Source organism: Hoplias malabaricus, chromosome 13, assembly GCF_029633855.1.
Source record: "Hoplias malabaricus isolate fHopMal1 chromosome 13, fHopMal1.hap1, whole genome shotgun sequence".
In the NCBI taxonomy this organism is placed as follows: domain Eukaryota; kingdom Metazoa; phylum Chordata; class Actinopteri; order Characiformes; family Erythrinidae; genus Hoplias; species Hoplias malabaricus.
In genome coordinates, this window is record NC_089812.1 from 6947658 (window position 1) to 6966638 (window position 18981).

Consider the following 18981-nt stretch of genomic DNA (forward strand, 5'->3'; position numbering starts at 1 on the left):
AGCAGAAAGGATTCACGTCTGAACTTTCTAGAGACGACTCAGACTTCAGCACCTGTGTTTTATTTGTTAATAGCTCATCTTTAAAAATAAAGTACTAAACCCTTTTTGAGAAAATGTGAGGGGCTTTGTATGTAAATAAAAGTCATTTTAAAAATGTAAATAAAAACATAATTATCTATATGTAATTACTGTATGTGCTAGTCATTTAAAAACTAGAAGTAACTGAGAATAGTACTATAGTATAAGGTAATCATTAAAATAAAATGTATATTTAATAATTTTATATATTTTTATATACACCCATTTTAAATTTGATCCCTGGGATACGTGTTGGCACAGAGATGGAAAAAAAAAACATTAAATGGCGACAGGTAAGTGACATGACTGGTTTTAAAAGAATATCGAATAAAGAAGGGAGATTCAAAATGATAGTCAAATCGCAAGTGGTTACTAGTTGTTTGCACTGGTCTCTCTAGGCAGTTGCAGCTGTATCCCTGGTGGCTGCTAAGGTATTGCTATGAAATTGTTAGATGGTTGGTACAGTGTCACTGGTCTATTGCTATGGTATTCCAGGTGGTTGCTAATGTGTTGCAAGGTGGCTGCTAAGGTGCTAATAAGGGTTTGCTATGTGGTTGCCATGATGTCACAGAAATCCCACATCTCCCAGAAGTTCCTGGAGTCTCCTGCACGTTACCAGGTTCTCCCTGGCACCTGTACATTATACAAAATATCTACACTTTTATGAGAGTGTGCAGCTAAGAAATAGAGTTTTTTAGAATATGTTTTTAAAATATAATCATTATATATGTAAATGTTCTGTGTTTCTTACATTTGCCTACTTTTACATTCTTATTATTTTAATACTTATCAAAAGCCAAAAATTAAATAAAATATACCTTTTTAAACTGCATATAACTGAACCATTAATTTAGCATCATATAGTCATATGATTCTCATGGAACTAAAATTATATGAAATTCTAATTTTCCACAGTTCAATGTAAAATGTAACTGGCGTGAAAAGAAATAATTGACCACTCAGTTAATAATTCAGAGTAAAGGTTAATCTTTTTTAGGCTGTATTTTGTTTCAAACATTTATAACCATATTTATATTTTATATAAAACATAAAAGGACAAAGGGTCGTTCATCGTGAATATATTTCAGTTTATTTATTTATTAGCATTTATTAATATATACTTTTCATGATTTAAATTAGGATGACAAAACAGTTACAACTTTACAAATACACACACAGACATTTGAAAATATGAATAAAAACAACAGGAAATGGTGATATTTGAAAGAATGGATAATAACATGAATGGGATTTATGCATTTTTCTTCCTTCTTCCATTATTTCATCTGAAAAACACAGACAAGAATGTGGAGTCACATACACACAGCTAAAATATCTGGACACTTTAAATGATTAACCAGTTTAGTCAAAAGGTGCAGATCCTGTCATTGTTCTCTGGGAATGGGAGGGAAATACATACATACATACATCTTTTTTCCCGCTTTTCCATTTCAGGGTCGCGGTGTGGGAGGGAAATGCACTTCCAAAGCTTTGAACTTATGTGGTTCAAAATACAATTCTAACTATGACCCAGTGTCTGAATCACTTTGAAACCACAAAAAAAAAAAAACAGTGAGCTGTAATAAGATGTAACTTTCAGAAGCTGCTGTATTCACCTTGGAGAGCCTGAGGATGGTGATGTAGATGAGAGAGACGAGGAAGAGGAAGATGAAGGAAGAGGCAGTGGACCACAGGCTGTTATACTCATCCTCCTCCAAAGTGCAGTTTTCATCTATGTAAAGACATGACCCTGACTTTGGATCTGGATCAGCTGAAAACACACACACACACACACACACACACAGAATTATGTGAATAACATGATTATGGAAGATATTAAACTGTAATGAATTTTGATACTGGTGAATTTCACGTTTTTTATGAACTTTCTCATTAAGTTATTTTTTATGTTTAAAAAATGTTTTACAAAGTCATGGAGAGTGTTTGATGTGAAATACTAATTTTCATTCACAGTGGAGGTGAATAGAACCTGGTGTCTACCTCAACCAACTGAAATATTCAAACAAAGATTTTATATAAAGAATTTATGAGCATGTTGGATGTTGCCTGAGATACTGTTGTAGGGTAGTGTTGGCTTAAGGTCTGAACATTGAATGGTGTGGCAAAGAGGTTAATTCATGATGTTTTAAGGCTAAATAGTCCTCATAAAATACTTTAATTCAGATTTAGAACTAGGTTACCATTTTTAACATTCCATATAGAACCTCACAGGACAGGTGTTGGTTCACTGCTTCTAGTGGAGAGTCTGAACACTTTCTACAAAGTTCTCATTTCACATCAAACTACTTTAACTGACTTTAACTTTATCTCATCCACTGAAATATTTTGAAAAATGTGATGGAATTTACTTAATAAAATAATTGTTGATTTATGCTCTATGTTTACTGTTTATGTGCCAGGTTAGTGTTAAATTGAAACAAATTTTAAATACAGAAGAGTACATTAAAAAGAGATGTCTCCCATTGCAATCAACACATATGTGTTTTTAAGTTTCGTTTCCATTTGCTGTAATTCTAAAACAATCAGACAAGACTAGCTTTAGCACTAAAATGATCAAATGCAAACATATAGGTTTATTATTTAGAACAGAAAAATAAAAACTATTTGGAATCATAACATGAACTAAATTAAAAGTTTACACAAGACGTCTTACATTTACACAAGCACACAAAAGTTAAGCAAATAGATTACAACATATAAGACAAGGCAGAACAATGTCCATCCAAAACACATAGAACACATGGAAACACATAGAACACATGGCAGAGACCAGGAAGTGATACACAAACCCTAGCAAACAGACAGAGTGTGAAGTTTCATTTAAACCTGAAAGCATTTATTGACATATATTGTTTGAGTATATAATGATTAGATGAATGTTTTCTATTGCGTATTATCACCTTTATTTTCAAGTTTTTTTAAGTAGAGCCTTCAGCTGCAAAACTAAACACTAAACATTAACTGTTTAATTTTGACTTTGCGCACAGATCTCCAATTTCCTGAATGTTGTGAGGGTGTTTTTCTCTGTAGAGGATGTCATTTCTAAAAAAAATCCTTGTTATCACTAATCGCACTTAAATACCAAAGCATTATTAAATCTAGTCTATTTCTAGTCTAAAATTCTCACATTTTGAGGAGAGTGTTACAAGCATAAATTTCAGAATGAAAACAAAAACCACTAACGAAGATGAATAGGTTAAAATACAGGTCAAAGTGTGTTTACAAATCACTGCTTTGGTTTTGTATATGGATTCCCAATTTAATAATAGTTTATTATATTGTGGTCATGTGATCAGTAACAGTTTGAGACTGGATTCAGATTTGGACAGAAAACAAATGAGAAAACACAAAGAACACAAAACGACAAGTACAGCTGGCAGTAGGGCTGAATGGTTTCAGGAACAATTGAGTTTAGATTTCTGAATTTACTGAAAAACACTGATTGCAATGTGCATGTAATTATTTTTAATGGCCGTTTTTATATTGTGCCTTTTCTCAGTTTCTGCAGTATTAAGTTGAATTCAGACACTGCAAGAGAAAGATTTTATAAACTGAATACAATACGATAAATCAAGACAATATATCTAATATTTCTTATTTTGGGATACAAATCTTTGATTTGAATAATGGGGTTGTAAATATATGATAAGATTTATTAATATGTTATTAGTATATATATTTTAGTTGTTTAATCATTTAATTATTTTTGCATTTGCACGTCAATATCCTTTTCCAGTTAAAAATGCTAAATGATCCACATTATTTCTTACATTCCTACTGAATAAAACAGGAATTTGTTCTAAAAAACATATGAAATAATATTACAATAATCTTACCATAATCAAGTAATGAGAAATGTTAGATAATTAGATCTGAGAGATGTTCACTACATTTGTAACATTTGGAGCTCATTGAGGCAAAAAAGAGCAGTTGGTTCTATTTTACCAACATAAAGTAGCAAATAATGTCAATGAAAGAGATTATTTATTGTCTAAACAGCCATTTGTGTGAGATTAAAGATCCAATTGCTTTGTAGACAATGAAGGATCAAGGAGAGACCCTGTGTAAACATGTTTAGTCAGAATCTCAGGTATCATTAAAAGCTGAAGTAAAATTATTTGGTAAATTGTCTGCTTCTATAAACATTGCATATTTTGATAGTTTTTGCCAAATTTCTATTTTGAAAATGGTACTCATTTAATATAAAATCAATTTAACCATTCAGCCCTAGGTGCTTAAATGCTTCCTAATATTAGAGCAGACACTCAGCGTCGATCTCACGCTGGACAATGGGGACAGTTATTTTTACTCTTTGATGTGTTGGCCTGTAGGGGCCGGTCTGCGTTCTTCATGCCACCGTGTTTGACCGCACAAGTGAAGATGGTGTTTGTGTTGTACTCCTCTCTCGTGACGGTCAGGACGCTTAGGACAGAGATGGGACTCTCGTTTTTAGGGCCGGGGACAATGACCCCTTCCTCTATGGGCCCTTCATTCTTCCTCCACATGATGTACACATCTCCAAGCGGAGAGCATCTGACCTCACACAGCACAGACACCTCGTCTGGCACTGGCTCAGCAGGTTTATGGACCTGGACAGAGCAGTTTGTAGCTACAAATAAAAACAAAACAAACAAACAATGCAGTTTAGTAAATAACACATAGCAAGTAAATAAATATGGCATAAATACTGTTATTAATGAATAATGATAAAACAGCAGAATTAGAAAAAGAAAAGTAGAATTGAAGAGATGGATAGATAGATGGATGGATTGATAGATAAACAGACAGAGAGATAAATCAAGAAACTGAGAAGGAGTCTAATAAACACTATTTTCCGAGGACTGTATTCTATCAAATGAGCACCAGATGTTAATTAGAATTATTTATTACAATATTAATAACGGGACCATGATGACAGACATTAACAACAAATTCTCCTACACTACATGTACACACTTTGTTGGACACTTACCTCCTGATTTAATTTTAATTGTGTCAGATAATTTGCTTTGTTTTGTGGAGCACTTCACCTCTGACCCCTTGAACCAGACGGATTCATCAAGTGTCAGCCAGCTGCTCTTAGTGAACTCTTTTTCTTTTTGTTTAGCTGGACTGGTTGTAATGTTTATTTTATCTGCTTGAGTTCCTCCCACTGTCCAAAGTATTTCAGCTTCTTTCACTTCCAGCTCATCACCAGTTACAACACACTCCAGTTCGGCCGTTTTGTTTACAAACAGCTCTTTGACCTGTGGAGGCTTGACCTTCACTGTGAATTTACCTGAAAAAAAACCACAGGAATCTTGTTCGCAATTTAACAAACTTCAAAGTCCAAAAAGTTAGAACAGAATGTGAAATGTGAATAAAACATCAATATTTTATCAAAAAACAAGTCAATGTTACACTTAGATTATTTAAGTTTAGTTCAGTTTATTTTGAAATACATACAAACACTGATCAGCCACAAAATTAAAACCACTGGTGTCAGAGAGCCTTGGATGCCCATGACCCTGTTGGTGGTTCATCAGCTTTTCCTCTCTGGGCCGCATCTGTCATGTACTTACCATTGCATCCCACCCTGCTTTTGTGGAAATGGCCTTAAAATATTATACATTTAACTAATTTTGTCTCATTTCTAATTTAATCTGTATTTTGAAAATTGAATTCATTTAGTATATAATTACCTAAATGCTTCTTTCCAATCAAAGAGCTCTCACCTTCATTTAAACTGGACGCACTCGACATTTAGGACATTTGTACTTACTCTTTTCTGTGCTGGCCGTTTTGGGCGTGGACGGGTTCTCCATGTTGGTGTGTTTGACCATACAAGTGTAGATTGTGTTGTTGTACTCCTCTCCTGTGGCGGTCAGAAGGCTGAAGACAGAGGTGGGGTTCCCACTTTCTTGGACAGGGACCATGACCCCTTCTTCAACGTCACTGTTATTCCTTTTCCACATGATGTATACTTCCCCAAGACGAGAGCAGCTGACCTCACACAGCAGAGACACCTTTTTTGTCACTGGCTCCCTAGGCTCATTTATCTGGACAGAGCAGCTTTTATCTACAAATAAAAAAACCAAACAAACAGTGCAGAGTTTAGTAAATGATACACAGCACATGATGCACTGAAACACAATGTGGCAAAATACTATTATAAATAAAGTATTATTATTATTGTAAGGTGATTAATGAGTAAGGTTTCTTGGTTTCAGTGTTCCAATAAACAGGAGAGAGAGAGGAAGAAAGGAAGAACTAGAAAAAGAAAGCTAGTACTCAAGAGAAGTATGGATAGATAGATTGAAAACAGACCTTCATTTAACAGTGCTCAAATAGATCGGTGCATACATATACTAAATATTCTTTATGATATTAATAAAAGATCAGTGATGACAAACATTAACTAGAACACATTGTATGAAATTACAATAATTACACACACCTTCTTTGACACTTACCTCCTGATTTCATTTGAATTTTGTCAGAGAATTTGTCTTGTTCAGTGGAGCACTTCACCTCTGACCCCTTGAACCAGACGGAGCCATCAATGGTCAGCAAGCTGCTCCTAGTGAACACTTCATCTTTCTGTTCGGCTGAACTGATAGTAAATTTGCTTTTATCTGCTTTATTCCCTCCCACTGTCCAGGATATTTCAGCTCCTTCCACGTCCAGTTTATTACCAGTTACAACACACTCCAGTTTGGCCACATTGTTTACAAACAGCTCTTTGACCACAGGAGGCTTGACCTTCACTGTGAATTTACCTGGAAGAAAACAGAGGAAATCTTTCTTACAATTTGACAAACTTCAAAGTCCAGAAAGTTTTCACATTTGCATTAGTGTAGTTTAGTTCACTTTATTTCCAAATACATACACTGATGTGCCACATGATTAAAACCACTGATGTCAGTGAGCCTTGGACACCTATGACCCTGCTGCTGGTTCATCAACTGTTTTTCCCAGGAGCACTTTGGGCAGGTAAATGGTCTTAAATATCCCAGTTACCTAATTTTGCATGATATTTATTTTCGAAAACTGCACTCAATAGAAATAGAATTCAATAGAAAATCCATTGAACCATGTAGCCCTAGGTGCCTAAATGCTTCATCCCAATCTGAGAGCTCTCATCGCTATTTAAACACTGGCACACAGGACAGTTGTTCTTACTCTTTGATGTGCTGGCTGTTTTGGGCGTGGAGGGGTTCTCCATGTTGGCGTGTTTGACCACACAAGTGTAGAGGGTGTTTTTGTTGTACTCGTCTTTTGTGACGGTCAGGAGGCTGAGGACAGAGGTGGGGTTCCCACTTCCTTGGTGGGGGACCATGACCCCTTCTTCCATGGCACCTTTATTCTTCTGCCACATGATGTACACGTCCCCAAGCCGAGAGCAGCTGACCTCACACAGCAGAGACACCTTGTCCTGCACTGGCTCATCAGGCTTAAAGACCTGGACAGAGCAGCCTTTATCTACAAATGAAAAACAAACAAACAATGCACAGTTTTTAAACGATACTATTATTAATGAATAACAAAATATATAAAATGATAAAAGAGTAAGATTTCTGGGTTTCAGCATTCTAATATACAGGAGAGAAAAAAGAAGAATTAGAAACGTAGTACACAAGATTAGATAGATAGATAGATAGATAGATAGATAGATAGATAGATAGACAGATAGATAGATAAAGAACTAGATCTAGTAAACATTATTTACTTATGAAAGCATACTATCAAGTGAGCACCAGATAACAATATTATCTGGTTCTCACCTAAAATTATCTGCTCCTTCAACAGTGTTTTCTAAAGGACCTCTAGTGGAGGCATACATAGATTAAATATTTTTATGATATTAATAATAAAATAGGGCGGCACGGTGGTGAAGCAGGTAGGTGTCGCAGTCACACAGCTCCAGGGACCTGGAGGTTGTGGGCTCGAGTCCTGCGTGGGTTTCCTCCGGGTGACTGTCTGTGAATAGTTTGGTGTGTTCTCCCTGTGTCTGCATGGGTTTCCTCCGGGTGACTGTCTGTGAGGAGTGTGGTGTGTTTTGCCTGTGTCTGCATGGGTTTCCTCCGGGTGACTGTCTGTGAGGAGTTTGGTGTGTTCTCCCTGTGTCTGCATGGGTTTCCTCCGGGTGACTGTCTGGGAGGAGTTTGGTGTGTTCTCCCTGTGTCTGCATGGGTTTCCTCCGGGTGACTGTCTGTGAGGAGTTTGGTGTGTTCTCCCTGTGTCTGCATGGGTTTCCTCCGGGTGACTGCCTGTGAGGAGTTTGGTGTGTTCTCCCTGTGTCTGCATGGGTTTCCTCCGGGTGACTGTCTGTGAGGAGTTTGGTGTGTTCTCCCTGTGTCTGCATGGGTTTCCTCCGGGTGCTCCGGTTTCCTCCCACAGTCCAAAAAAAACCACATTGATTGGTGGATTGGCGACTCGAAAGTGTCCGTAGGTATGAGTGTGTGAGTGAGTGTGTGTTGCCCTGTGAAGGATTGGTGCCCCCTCCAGGGTGTATTCCCGCCTTGTGCCCAATGATTCCAGGTAGGCTCTGGACCCACCGTGACCCTGAACTGGATAAGCGCTTACAGATAATGAATAATGAACAATAAAATTGTGACGTCAGACATTAACTAGAACACATTGTATGAAATTACAATAATTACACACACCTTCTTTGACACTTACCTCCTGATTTCATTTGAATTTTGTCAGAGAATTTGTCTTGTTCAGTGGAGCACTTCACCTCTGACCCCTTGAACCAGACGGAGCCATCAATGGTCAGCAAGCTGCTCCTAGTGAACACTTCATCTTTCTGTTCGGCTGAACTGATAGTAAATTTGCTTTTATCTGCTTTATTCCCTCCCACTGTCCAGGATATTTCAGCTCCTTCCACGTCCAGTTTATTACCAGTTACAACACACTCCAGTTTGGTCACATTGTTTACAATCAGCTCTCTGACCACAGGAGGCTTGACCTTCACTGTGAATTTACCTGGAAGAAAACAGAGGAAATCTTTCTTACAATTTGACAAACTTCAAAGTCCAGAAAGTTTTCACATTTGCATTAGTCTAGTTTAGTTCACTTTATTTCCAAATACATACACTGATGTGCCACATGATTAAAACCACTGATGTCAGTGAACCTTGGACACCTATGACCCTGCTGCTGGTTCATCAACTGTTTTTCCCAGGAGCACTTTGGGCAGGTAAATGGTCTTAAATATCCCAGTTACCTAATTTTGCATGATATTTATTTTCGAAAACTGCACTCGTTCAACAGAAAATCCATTTAACCATGTAGCCCTAGGTGCCTAAATGCTTCCTCCCAATCTAAGAGCTCTCATCGCCATTTAAACACTGGCACACAGGACAGTTGTTCTTACTCTTTGATGTGCTGGCTGTTTTGGGCGTGGAGGGGTTCTCCATGTTGGCGTGTTTGACCACACAAGTGTAGCGGGTGTTTTTGTTGTACTCGTCTTTTGTGACGGTCAGGAGGCTGAGGACAGAGGTGGGGTTCCCACTTCCTTGGTGGGGGACCATGACCCCTTCTTCCATGGCACCTTTATTCTTCTGCCACATGATGTACACGTCCCCAAGCCGAGAGCAGCTGACCTCACACAGCAGAGACACCTTGTCCTGCACTGGCTCATCAGGCTTAAAGACCTGGACAGAGCAGCCTTTATCTACAAATGAAAACCAAACAAACAATGCACAGTTTTTTAAACGATACTATTATTAATGAATAACAATTAATATAAAATGATAAAAGAGTAAGATTTCTGTGTTTCAGCATTCTAATATACAGGAGAGAAAAAAGAAGAATTAGAAACGTAGTACACAAGATTAGATAGATAGATAGATAGATAGATAGATAGATAGATAGATAGATAGATAGATAGACAGATAGATAGATAAAGAACTAGATCTAGTAAACATTATTTACTTATGAAAGCATACTATCAAGTGAGCACCAGATAACAATATTATCTGGTTCTCACCTAAAATTATCTGCTCCTTCAACAGTGTTTTCTAAAGGACCTCTAGTGGAGGCATACATAGATTAAATATTTTTATGATATTAATAATAAAATAGGGCGGCACGGTGGTGCAGCAGGTAGGTGTCGCAGTCACACAGCTCCAGGGACCTGGAGGTTGTGGGCTCGAGTCCTGCGTGGGTTTCCTCCGGGTGACTGTCTGTGAATAGTTTGGTGTGTTCTCCCTGTGTCTGCATGGGTTTCCTCCGGGTGACTGTCTGTGAGGAGTGTGGTGTGTTTTGCCTGTGTCTGCATGGGTTTCCTCCGGGTGACTGTCTGTGAGGAGTTTGGTGTGTTCTCCCTGTGTCTGCATGGGTTTCCTCCGGGTGACTGTCTGGGAGGAGTTTGGTGTGTTCTCCCTGTGTCTGCATGGGTTTCCTCCGGGTGACTGTCTGTGAGGAGTTTGGTGTGTTCTCCCTGTGTCTGCATGGGTTTCCTCCGGGTGACTGCCTGTGAGGAGTTTGGTGTGTTCTCCCTGTGTCTGCATGGGTTTCCTCCGGGTGCTCCGGTTTCCTCCCACAGTCCAAAAAAAACCACATTGATTGGTGGATTGGCGACTCGAAAGTGTCCGTAGGTATGAGTGTGTGAGTGAGTGTGTGTTGCCCTGTGAAGGATTGGTGCCCCCTCCAGGGTGTATTCCCGCCTTGTGCCCAATGATTCCAGGTAGGCTCTGGACCCACCGTGACCCTGAACTGGATAAGCGCTTACAGATAATGAATAATGAACAATAAAATTGTGACGTCAGACATTAACTAGAACACATTGTATGAAATTACAATAATTACACACACCTTCTTTGACACTTACCTCCTGATTTCATTTGAATTTTGTCAGAGAATTTGTCTTGTTCAGTGGAGCACTTCACCTCTGACCCCTTGAACCAGACGGAGCCATCAATGGTCAGCAAGCTGCTCCTAGTGAACACTTCATCTTTCTGTTCGGCTGAACTGATAGTAAATTTGCTTTTATCTGCTTTATTCCCTCCCACTGTCCAGGATATTTCAGCTCCTTCCACGTCCAGTTTATTACCAGTTACAACACACTCCAGTTTGGTCACATTGTTTACAATCAGCTCTCTGACCACAGGAGGCTTGACCTTCACTGTGAATTTACCTGGAAGAAAACAGAGGAAATCTTTCTTACAATTTGACAAACTTCAAAGTCCAGAAAGTTTTCACATTTGCATTAGTGTAGTTTAGTTCACTTTATTTCCAAATACATACACTGATGTGCCACATGATTAAAACCACTGATGTCAGTGAACCTTGGACACCTATGACCCTGCTGCTGGTTCATCAACTGTTTTTCCCAGGAGCACTTTGGGCAGGTAAATGGTCTTAAATATCCCAGTTACCTAATTTTGCATGATATTTATTTTCGAAAACTGCACTCGTTCAACAGAAAATCCATTTAACCATGTAGCCCTAGGTGCCTAAATGCTTCCTCCCAATCTAAGAGCTCTCATCGCCATTTAAACACTGGCACACAGGACAGTTGTTCTTACTCTTTGATGTGCTGGCTGTTTTGGGCGTGGAGGGGTTCTCCATGTTGGCGTGTTTGACCACACAAGTGTAGCGGGTGTTTTTGTTGTACTCGTCTTTTGTGACGGTCAGGAGGCTGAGGACAGAGGTGGGGTTCCCACTTCCTTGGTGGGGGACCATGACCCCTTCTTCCATGGCACCTTTATTCTTCTGCCACATGATGTACACGTCCCCAAGCCGAGAGCAGCTGACCTCACACAGCAGAGACACCTTGTCCTGCACTGGCTCATCAGGCTTAAAGACCTGGACAGAGCAGCCTTTATCTACAAATGAAAAACAAACAAACAATACACAGTTTTTAAACGATACTATTATTAATGAATAACAAAATATATAAAATGATAAAAGAGTAAGATTTCTGGGTTTCAGCATTCTAATATACAGGAGAGAATAAAGGAAGAATTAGAAACGTAGTACACAAGATTAGATAGACAGATAGATAGATAGATAGATAGATAGATAGATAGATAAAGAACTAGATCTAGTAAACATTATTTACTCATGAAAGCATACTATCAAGTGAGCACCAGATAACAATATTATCTGGTTCTCACCTAAAATTATCTGCTCCTTCAACAGTGTTTCCTAAAGGACCTCTAGTGGAGGCGTACATAGATTAAATATTTTTTATGATATTAATAATAAAATAGGGCGGCAAGGTGGTGCAGCAGGTAGGTGTCGCAGTCACACAGCTCCAGGGACCTGGAGGTTGTGGGCTCGAGTCCTGCGTGGGTTTCCTCCGGGTGATTGTCTGTGAGGAGTTTGGTGTGTTCTCCCTGTGTCCGCATGGGTTTCCTCCGGGTGCTCCGGTTTCCTCCCACAGTCCATAAAAAACCACATTGATAGGTGGATTGGCGACTCGACAGTGTCCGTAGGTGTGAGTGTGTGAGTGAATGTGTGTTGCCCTGTGAAGGATTGGTGCCCCTTCCAGGGTGTATTCCCGCCTTGTGCCCAATGATTCCAGGTAGGCTCTGGACCCACCGTGACCCTGAACTGGATAAGCGCTTACAGATAATGAATAATGAACAATAAAATTGTGACGACAGACATTAACTAGAACACATTGTATGAAATTACAATAATTACACACACCTTCTTTGACACTTACCTCCTGATTTCATTTGAATTTTGTCAGAGAATTTGTCTTGTTCAGTGGAGCACTTCACCTCTGACCCCTTGAACCAGACGGAGCCATCAATGGTCAGCAAGCTGCTCCTAGTGAACACTTCATCTTTCTGTTCGGCTGAACTGATAGTAAATTTGCTTTTATCTGCTTTAGTCCATCCCACTGTCCAGGATATTTCAGCTCCTTCCACGTCCAGTTTATTACCAGTTACAACACACTCCAGTTTGGCCACATTGTTTACAAACAGCTCTTTGACCACAGGAGGCTTGACCTTCACTGTGAATTTACCTGGAAGAAAACAGAGGAAATCTTGTGTGCAATTTGTCCAGAAAGTTGAACACATGATGTGTAATGCTTGATTAAACCATCTGTGTCTCATTAATAAAACAGATTTTTACATTTACATTTACATTCTAGTTTAGTTCAGTTTATTTCCAATGACATATATACACTGATGTGCCACAAGATTACTATAACTATGAAAGTAGATAGGACAGGAAAAGGTTAAGTACACACTACACTTTATAGGTGCACTACAATTGTATTTCATTTTTTAAATAAAACTCATACAAATTACACAGCAAATTCACCAGAGTTAAATAAACACTATCAGTGTTAATTTAACATGAACTATTAAATATGAACAACAGGATTAAAAACTATTATTTTCGAAAAAGCTTCAGCACAAATTTATTCTGTGCCTGAGAACATCTATTTTAAATGATGTCCTCTGGCTTGTGTTGTGGTTCACCACCTGCTTGGCCAGTGAGGTCATCTTGACCAATGTGTTTGGGATGTGTCACCTCTGGCCACTAATTAGATTAATTACAATAAATATACTGTGTATATATATATATATATATATATATATATATAAAGATATACTCATAACAAACAACTGTACACATGCTGCTTGTTTATACACTGATAATGTATATGTCACTTTGAGGCAGCTGCACATGATCTTAATTTTAAAATGTCCAATGCCAGTTGCCAGCTGGAGGAGTGTAAAAATCCACAAGCATCGGTCTGCGAAGCAGTGGAACAATGTGCCCTGAAAAACCTGGGGGCTTTGTACACACTTGACCTACGTAACAGTGACCATGGTGATAAGCTCGTGTGTAGAGTCATGGTGTTTTTTGTTAGTATAATCTATTGTGAATCAAAACTCTCTGGGGGGGTGTGTTCACAGTCCCTAGTGCACTAGTGTGTGTGTTCACTGCCACAGATGGGTTAAATGCAGAAGACACATTTTGTTGTACAATGACAAGTAACTGCACATTTCATTTTCATTTCAGATGCTTACCTCTAGACTTCAGCTCCTTTTTGTATGGGTTGCGGTAATGTGTGACCTCACAGGTGTACTTTGTGTCTTTGAGCAAAACTTTCTGGTCAGGATTAAATACACTGATCGCTTTGAAAGAGCCTGAGCGGGACTTCGTGGTTTTCCAGTTCTCACCACTGACCACACTGCTGCCCTCCTTCCACAAGATGTTGAGTTTTTCCGGGGAAAAGCCCTCAATGACACACAGTACAGACTGGTCCAGTTGTACCATTCGGACAGTTGGTGGAGAGGGTCCTGTGAGAAAAATAAGACAACATAAAAGTATTAATAAAATACTGAGCAATCAGTCATGTTTACCACTGATTCTCCTCCATGTCAGGGAACAGTTGTCATACAGACACCAACAGGCCTGGATGTGACAGAATTCAGCACTAAATCTTAAACATGGCTGTGTGTGTGCGTGTAAGATAGGTGATGCTGAGCTCTCCACCTTGTATGGTTGTACGTTTATCTCCTCCTGGGTGGCCCGCTTTACAGGTCAGTGACTTCCCGTTCCAGCCCGTGTTCTTTACTCGCACGTGGCTCACTGCAGTGTTGACACTGTTCTGCTTCATAGCCGGGTACTGCACCATGTCGCTAACCGCGGCGCCTGTACCGTCCGTCCACGAAAACCGGAGAGACTCAGCGGGAAAGAAGCCTCTCGTGACGCAGCCAAACGTGATGTATCCGTCTGAGGTGGCCTCGCACGCAGAAACAATGACGGGATCGTTAGGTGCAGTCATATAGTCTTAGAGTGAGACAGTGAGGGAAGGATGAATAAGACAGAGGGAGAGAGAAAAGGAAGAGAGGCAGAGACAGAGAGAACATCATGAACATGAATGGCATATGAGTGAGACTTAGACTTTATTGAGCAGCACATTTCAAACAATTTTTGTCAAGAGACATTTATTTTTACAGTTTGTCTGTATCATGTGCGTGTGCCTCTAAAGCATAAAACGCACACGCTGTTAAAGTTAGTCATGATGTTGAAGTCAGGGTAGTGTTAATGTTGAGGTTAGTGGTTTAAGAACAGGGTTTAGGTTCTAAATTGCGGTTAGAGACCACGGCACGCTCATTTCGCGGCAAAAAGGAACCCTGACTCGCTTAAACTCCGATAGTAAAACCCCGATCGTTCATATGTTTGACGCCTCCTTTATTGGTCATTATTCAAAGTGTTCACGTCAAGAAATGTGAAGGAAGTCATCTTTGTACCTAGACCTTAAACACAAACACTCCAACAAACGCAAGGTCAGATTAGACCAGGGCTGCCCAATGGATATATACCACCCTGCACAGTTTAGCTCCAACTCTAATAACACACACTTGATCCAGGTAACACACATGATCCTTTTCGGAAATTTACGCGTTATTTTTCCAAACGGTAATGAATTATTTACCAAATTGAGCCACTACTTCCTCCCCTGGTTCAATCTTTGTACAGAGCCTAGCGCCGTATTAGCGTCGCCACTGTTACATTCCTGAGGTTACATTTTAATTGTGCTGAAATATGTATGAAATATAACAACCCCCACCAACTCACCAAATTAAGAGATTCTGATTTAAAATAATCAAAACTACACTGAGATGTTAAAAGTTAAAAAACAAAAACAGTTATTTATTCATCTCACATTTATCTCTCTTCCAAATTTCAAGTACTAGCATTTTAACTTTACTTTTGTGATTATTTTTTTAAACTGATTGTCAATATAAATAACTCCAATGTGTTGATTTTACATTGATTCGTTTATTTTATGTTTAAATATCCATTGTTAAAATCTTTGGTCTTAAAAAGGGACAATGTGGTTACTCGTGACATTTGTGCATTAGTTTGAATCAATCGACAGCACTACATTAAATTAATAAGCTTAATATATTTGACCAATTTGAAATGTAACCAAATTATGAAAACAAACTAAAGTATTGATTTGACCTATAGTTTAATTTTGAAATTATATTAAAAACATTTTATTTTTACATTAAGAAATGACAACATTTTATTATAGATTTTTTGTTTGTTTTTAATATAAATAAATAATAAAATATAGGGAAAAAAAAAACGTTATTGCAAGCAAATTTTCAAGATTTTCAAGTGTCCATGGACCTATTTGGAACCTAGGACCGTTTTTATCCTTAAGCTTTTGTAACAGAAATGGGTTCTAGTTCTTTGTATGAATACAGAAATTAAAACATTATAGCCTGTGGAAACCAATGAATATTTGAATATATTATATGTAAATAATTTTTACTATATTTCTTGTAACTCTAATATATTTATAACAGTGAAATGTACTTTTTAAAACGGAATTCATGAGAATCACTACCGTTGTATCCGAATCAGTCATTTTTATTTCAATTCTAATTAAAAAAAAACATTTAAACTATTATTTTTGTTAAAAGGACGTAAAGTACATACTCAATAATTTATATATGGCTATGATTGTTGTATATAATTCCAATTACTACACATTTAAAGCGCTATAAGAAATGTTAAACATTGCATGCAAATGTGGCATTCAATCCCTTAATTATTAGAAATAAATAAATAATTTTTCACTTTATGTGCTTTCTGTTCTGCGCTAGATGATTTTAAAAAAATAAGTCTTAAATAATAAAAACGCCTTATACTTTTCAGTATTAAATAAATTAACTTCTGTTCAAGTAAATGTTAAGATCTCATAAGATGTCTGAATTAGAAATGCCCCAAAATAAGAAACGCAAAATATAGAGTTCTCCACAGATTTTATACAAATTTATGACCTCACGCAACTCTTTTAAGGAGAAAAACTTTAAGAAATATAAACACATTTCCTGAAATAAATTGCTCAGAACATTTACAGATTCCAGACTACTATGTATTGGAAAATTAAAGTATCCTCAACTCCACTTTTTTGGTTTAGAAATTACTGAACCAGTGTTTCATTTCTCTTTTGCTCGTTCTCACGGCGCATTATAACACGGACTTTCTCTGCAGCAACATCTTAAATAAAAAAAAAAATTAGAATAAATTGCCATTTAACTGAGAGCAGTGAATGAGTGGTTTTCTTACCAGTTGTGACGGTGACCACGGTCCCTTTTCCCCAGTAGTCAAAAGCCCAGTCACAGTGATAAACAACTACTACTGCATCGTGCAAAAAGACTGACCGTGTCTGATCTGATATCTAAATATTTTGCATCATCCACTAAACGCTAATAACTTCTGATCCCAATAAAAGTTAAAATCCTCAAAGACTGGATGATGATAGTGAACGAATCAGATGTAAGAGATGTTAAATATTTAAATACCTTAAACATAATGATTTAAATATATCATTTAATAGTTAATATTCATTTTAAATAGTATATTCTTTCGTGTTTTCTCCATAATATACATGGTAAATATTTATTCTTACCTTTAAAATTTAAATGTTCAGATTCCACATTAAAATGTATCACGAGACTGATTGCTGGTGTTAGTTTGACGTTATATATATATATATATATGATATTCATGGAATTCTTTCACCGACGTCATCAAACTAGAGGTAATTCGGTTTTAATATCTGAAATTTTGGTCAAGGTCACTTGTGGACAAGAAATCAAACAAAGAAACAACCTTGGGGCTGAATGAAAAGTGTAGTTCGCTCTGTTAATATACTTGCTGACTGAAATGTCGAATAAATTCATTTACAAGTTACTCCCCAGTTTCTCGACATTTTAAAGACTACACATTTCCAACTTTTACTGGATCTTTCCCGCATCAAATCTGAGACGTGAGCTGGTGTTTAATGTAGTGTTTTCTTACCTCTAGTCACTGTTACTGATGTTCCTTTTCCCCAGTAGTCAAAGGCATAGTCACAGTGATCAACTTCTCTGCACCACTCGCACAATAACGTGATACAGAAGAGTTTTCGTGCGCTTCATTTCTAACAGCTTCTGTTTTCCTGTAATTGGAAGATTTCACCGTTTAACCGTTTTCTTATTTATTTTCCTGCTTAGTTTAATTCGGTAACTGTTACAGAGGTTCCTTTTCACATGTCGAAAGCAGGGTTGTGGTATTTGAATTAGGTCAAATCCAGAAATTCACGGTCATATTCAAAATCGTTTTTCGTATATTTTGATGCTATGTTGATTTTCTAAGTAAAATAATGAGCAATCAGTGTGTATGGACAATGCAACAGCTAAGGCACATTTTGAACTCAGCAAATAAAGAGAAGCGATTTTGGGAAACACTTGAATCGCGTTTTTGGGAAACGCACCCCAGGTTGCCAGTTTGAACATACACGAGTAAAAGCAGCACAGTGTGCCACCAGTGCTTCAGCTTAACCTGTTTCCTTACTTTATGATGACACATCCTGGACGTCTTATTACTGAGTAATTAAATGTCTAATGTAATTATTAAAATGATTTTATAGAGAGATTTCTCTGGATTATCTGAATCTTTTAATGAGGAATGTTATTCTTGAACTGTTGCAGTATTTGCTGATGCAGTCTTTCACAGTCCTTCCCATTTTTAACTCTGAAAGATTCAGCAACAGAAAGATGCTCTTTTTTTAACCTTTTTAATCATGTCACAGACCTGTTGCCAATGAACCTAATTTTTTTGTAGCATTAAACAACTTTAACAGACTTTTATTACATTTCTAGGCTTTTGTTGAACATGTTACATCACGTGTCATCAAATTTAAAATGTCCAGTTAAGATAAAATTAACATTTTTAAGTTTCAACTTTTGAGATACTGTTTTTTTTTATCTTGTACAGATTCATTTACATAGAACATGTGCAATCTGTAAAAATCAGTAAGGCAGCTGAGGTATATGTGGTGTAGTATTTCCTGTGAATGTTGGCATCTGCTGAACATATGGAGGAACATATGTCTGTGACTTCTAGGAACAACGTAAT

The 18981-nt window shown here is 37.7% G+C and overlaps 1 protein-coding gene across 1 annotated transcript; it reads right to left on the minus strand.

Annotated features, from left to right (window-relative positions):
* Positions 1-1223: 1223 nt before the first annotated feature.
* Positions 1224-17931, minus strand: LOC136664315 (uncharacterized). The gene is made up of 15 exons (XM_066641450.1): positions 17884-17931; positions 14554-14850; positions 14085-14357; positions 12761-13066; positions 11616-11915; positions 10919-11224; positions 9461-9760; positions 8764-9069; positions 7261-7560; positions 6552-6857; positions 5861-6157; positions 5072-5377; positions 4409-4708; positions 1695-1849; positions 1224-1364 (listed from the first exon to the last, which is right to left on the minus strand). The coding sequence occupies exons 2-15, from the start codon at positions 14843-14845 to the stop codon at positions 1356-1358; spliced, it is 3756 nt and encodes a 1251-aa protein (XP_066497547.1). The 5' UTR covers positions 14846-14850; positions 17884-17931; the 3' UTR covers positions 1224-1355.
* Between the last annotated feature and the right edge of the window lie 1050 nt (positions 17932-18981).

Excerpts from the sequence above, each read along its gene's own strand:
- LOC136664315 (XM_066641450.1), bottom strand. The coding sequence starts at position 14,845 with ATGACTGCACCTAACGATCCCGTCATTGTTTCTGCGTGCGAGGCCACC. Across the intron at positions 11,225-11,615 it reads AACAGCCAGCACATCAAAGA|GTAAATTCACAGTGAAGGTC; the intron begins GTAAGAACAACT and ends GTTTTCTTCCAG. Across the intron at positions 6,158-6,551 it reads AATTCAAATGAAATCAGGAG|ATAAAAGCTGCTCTGTCCAG; the intron begins GTAAGTGTCAAA and ends TTTTATTTGTAG.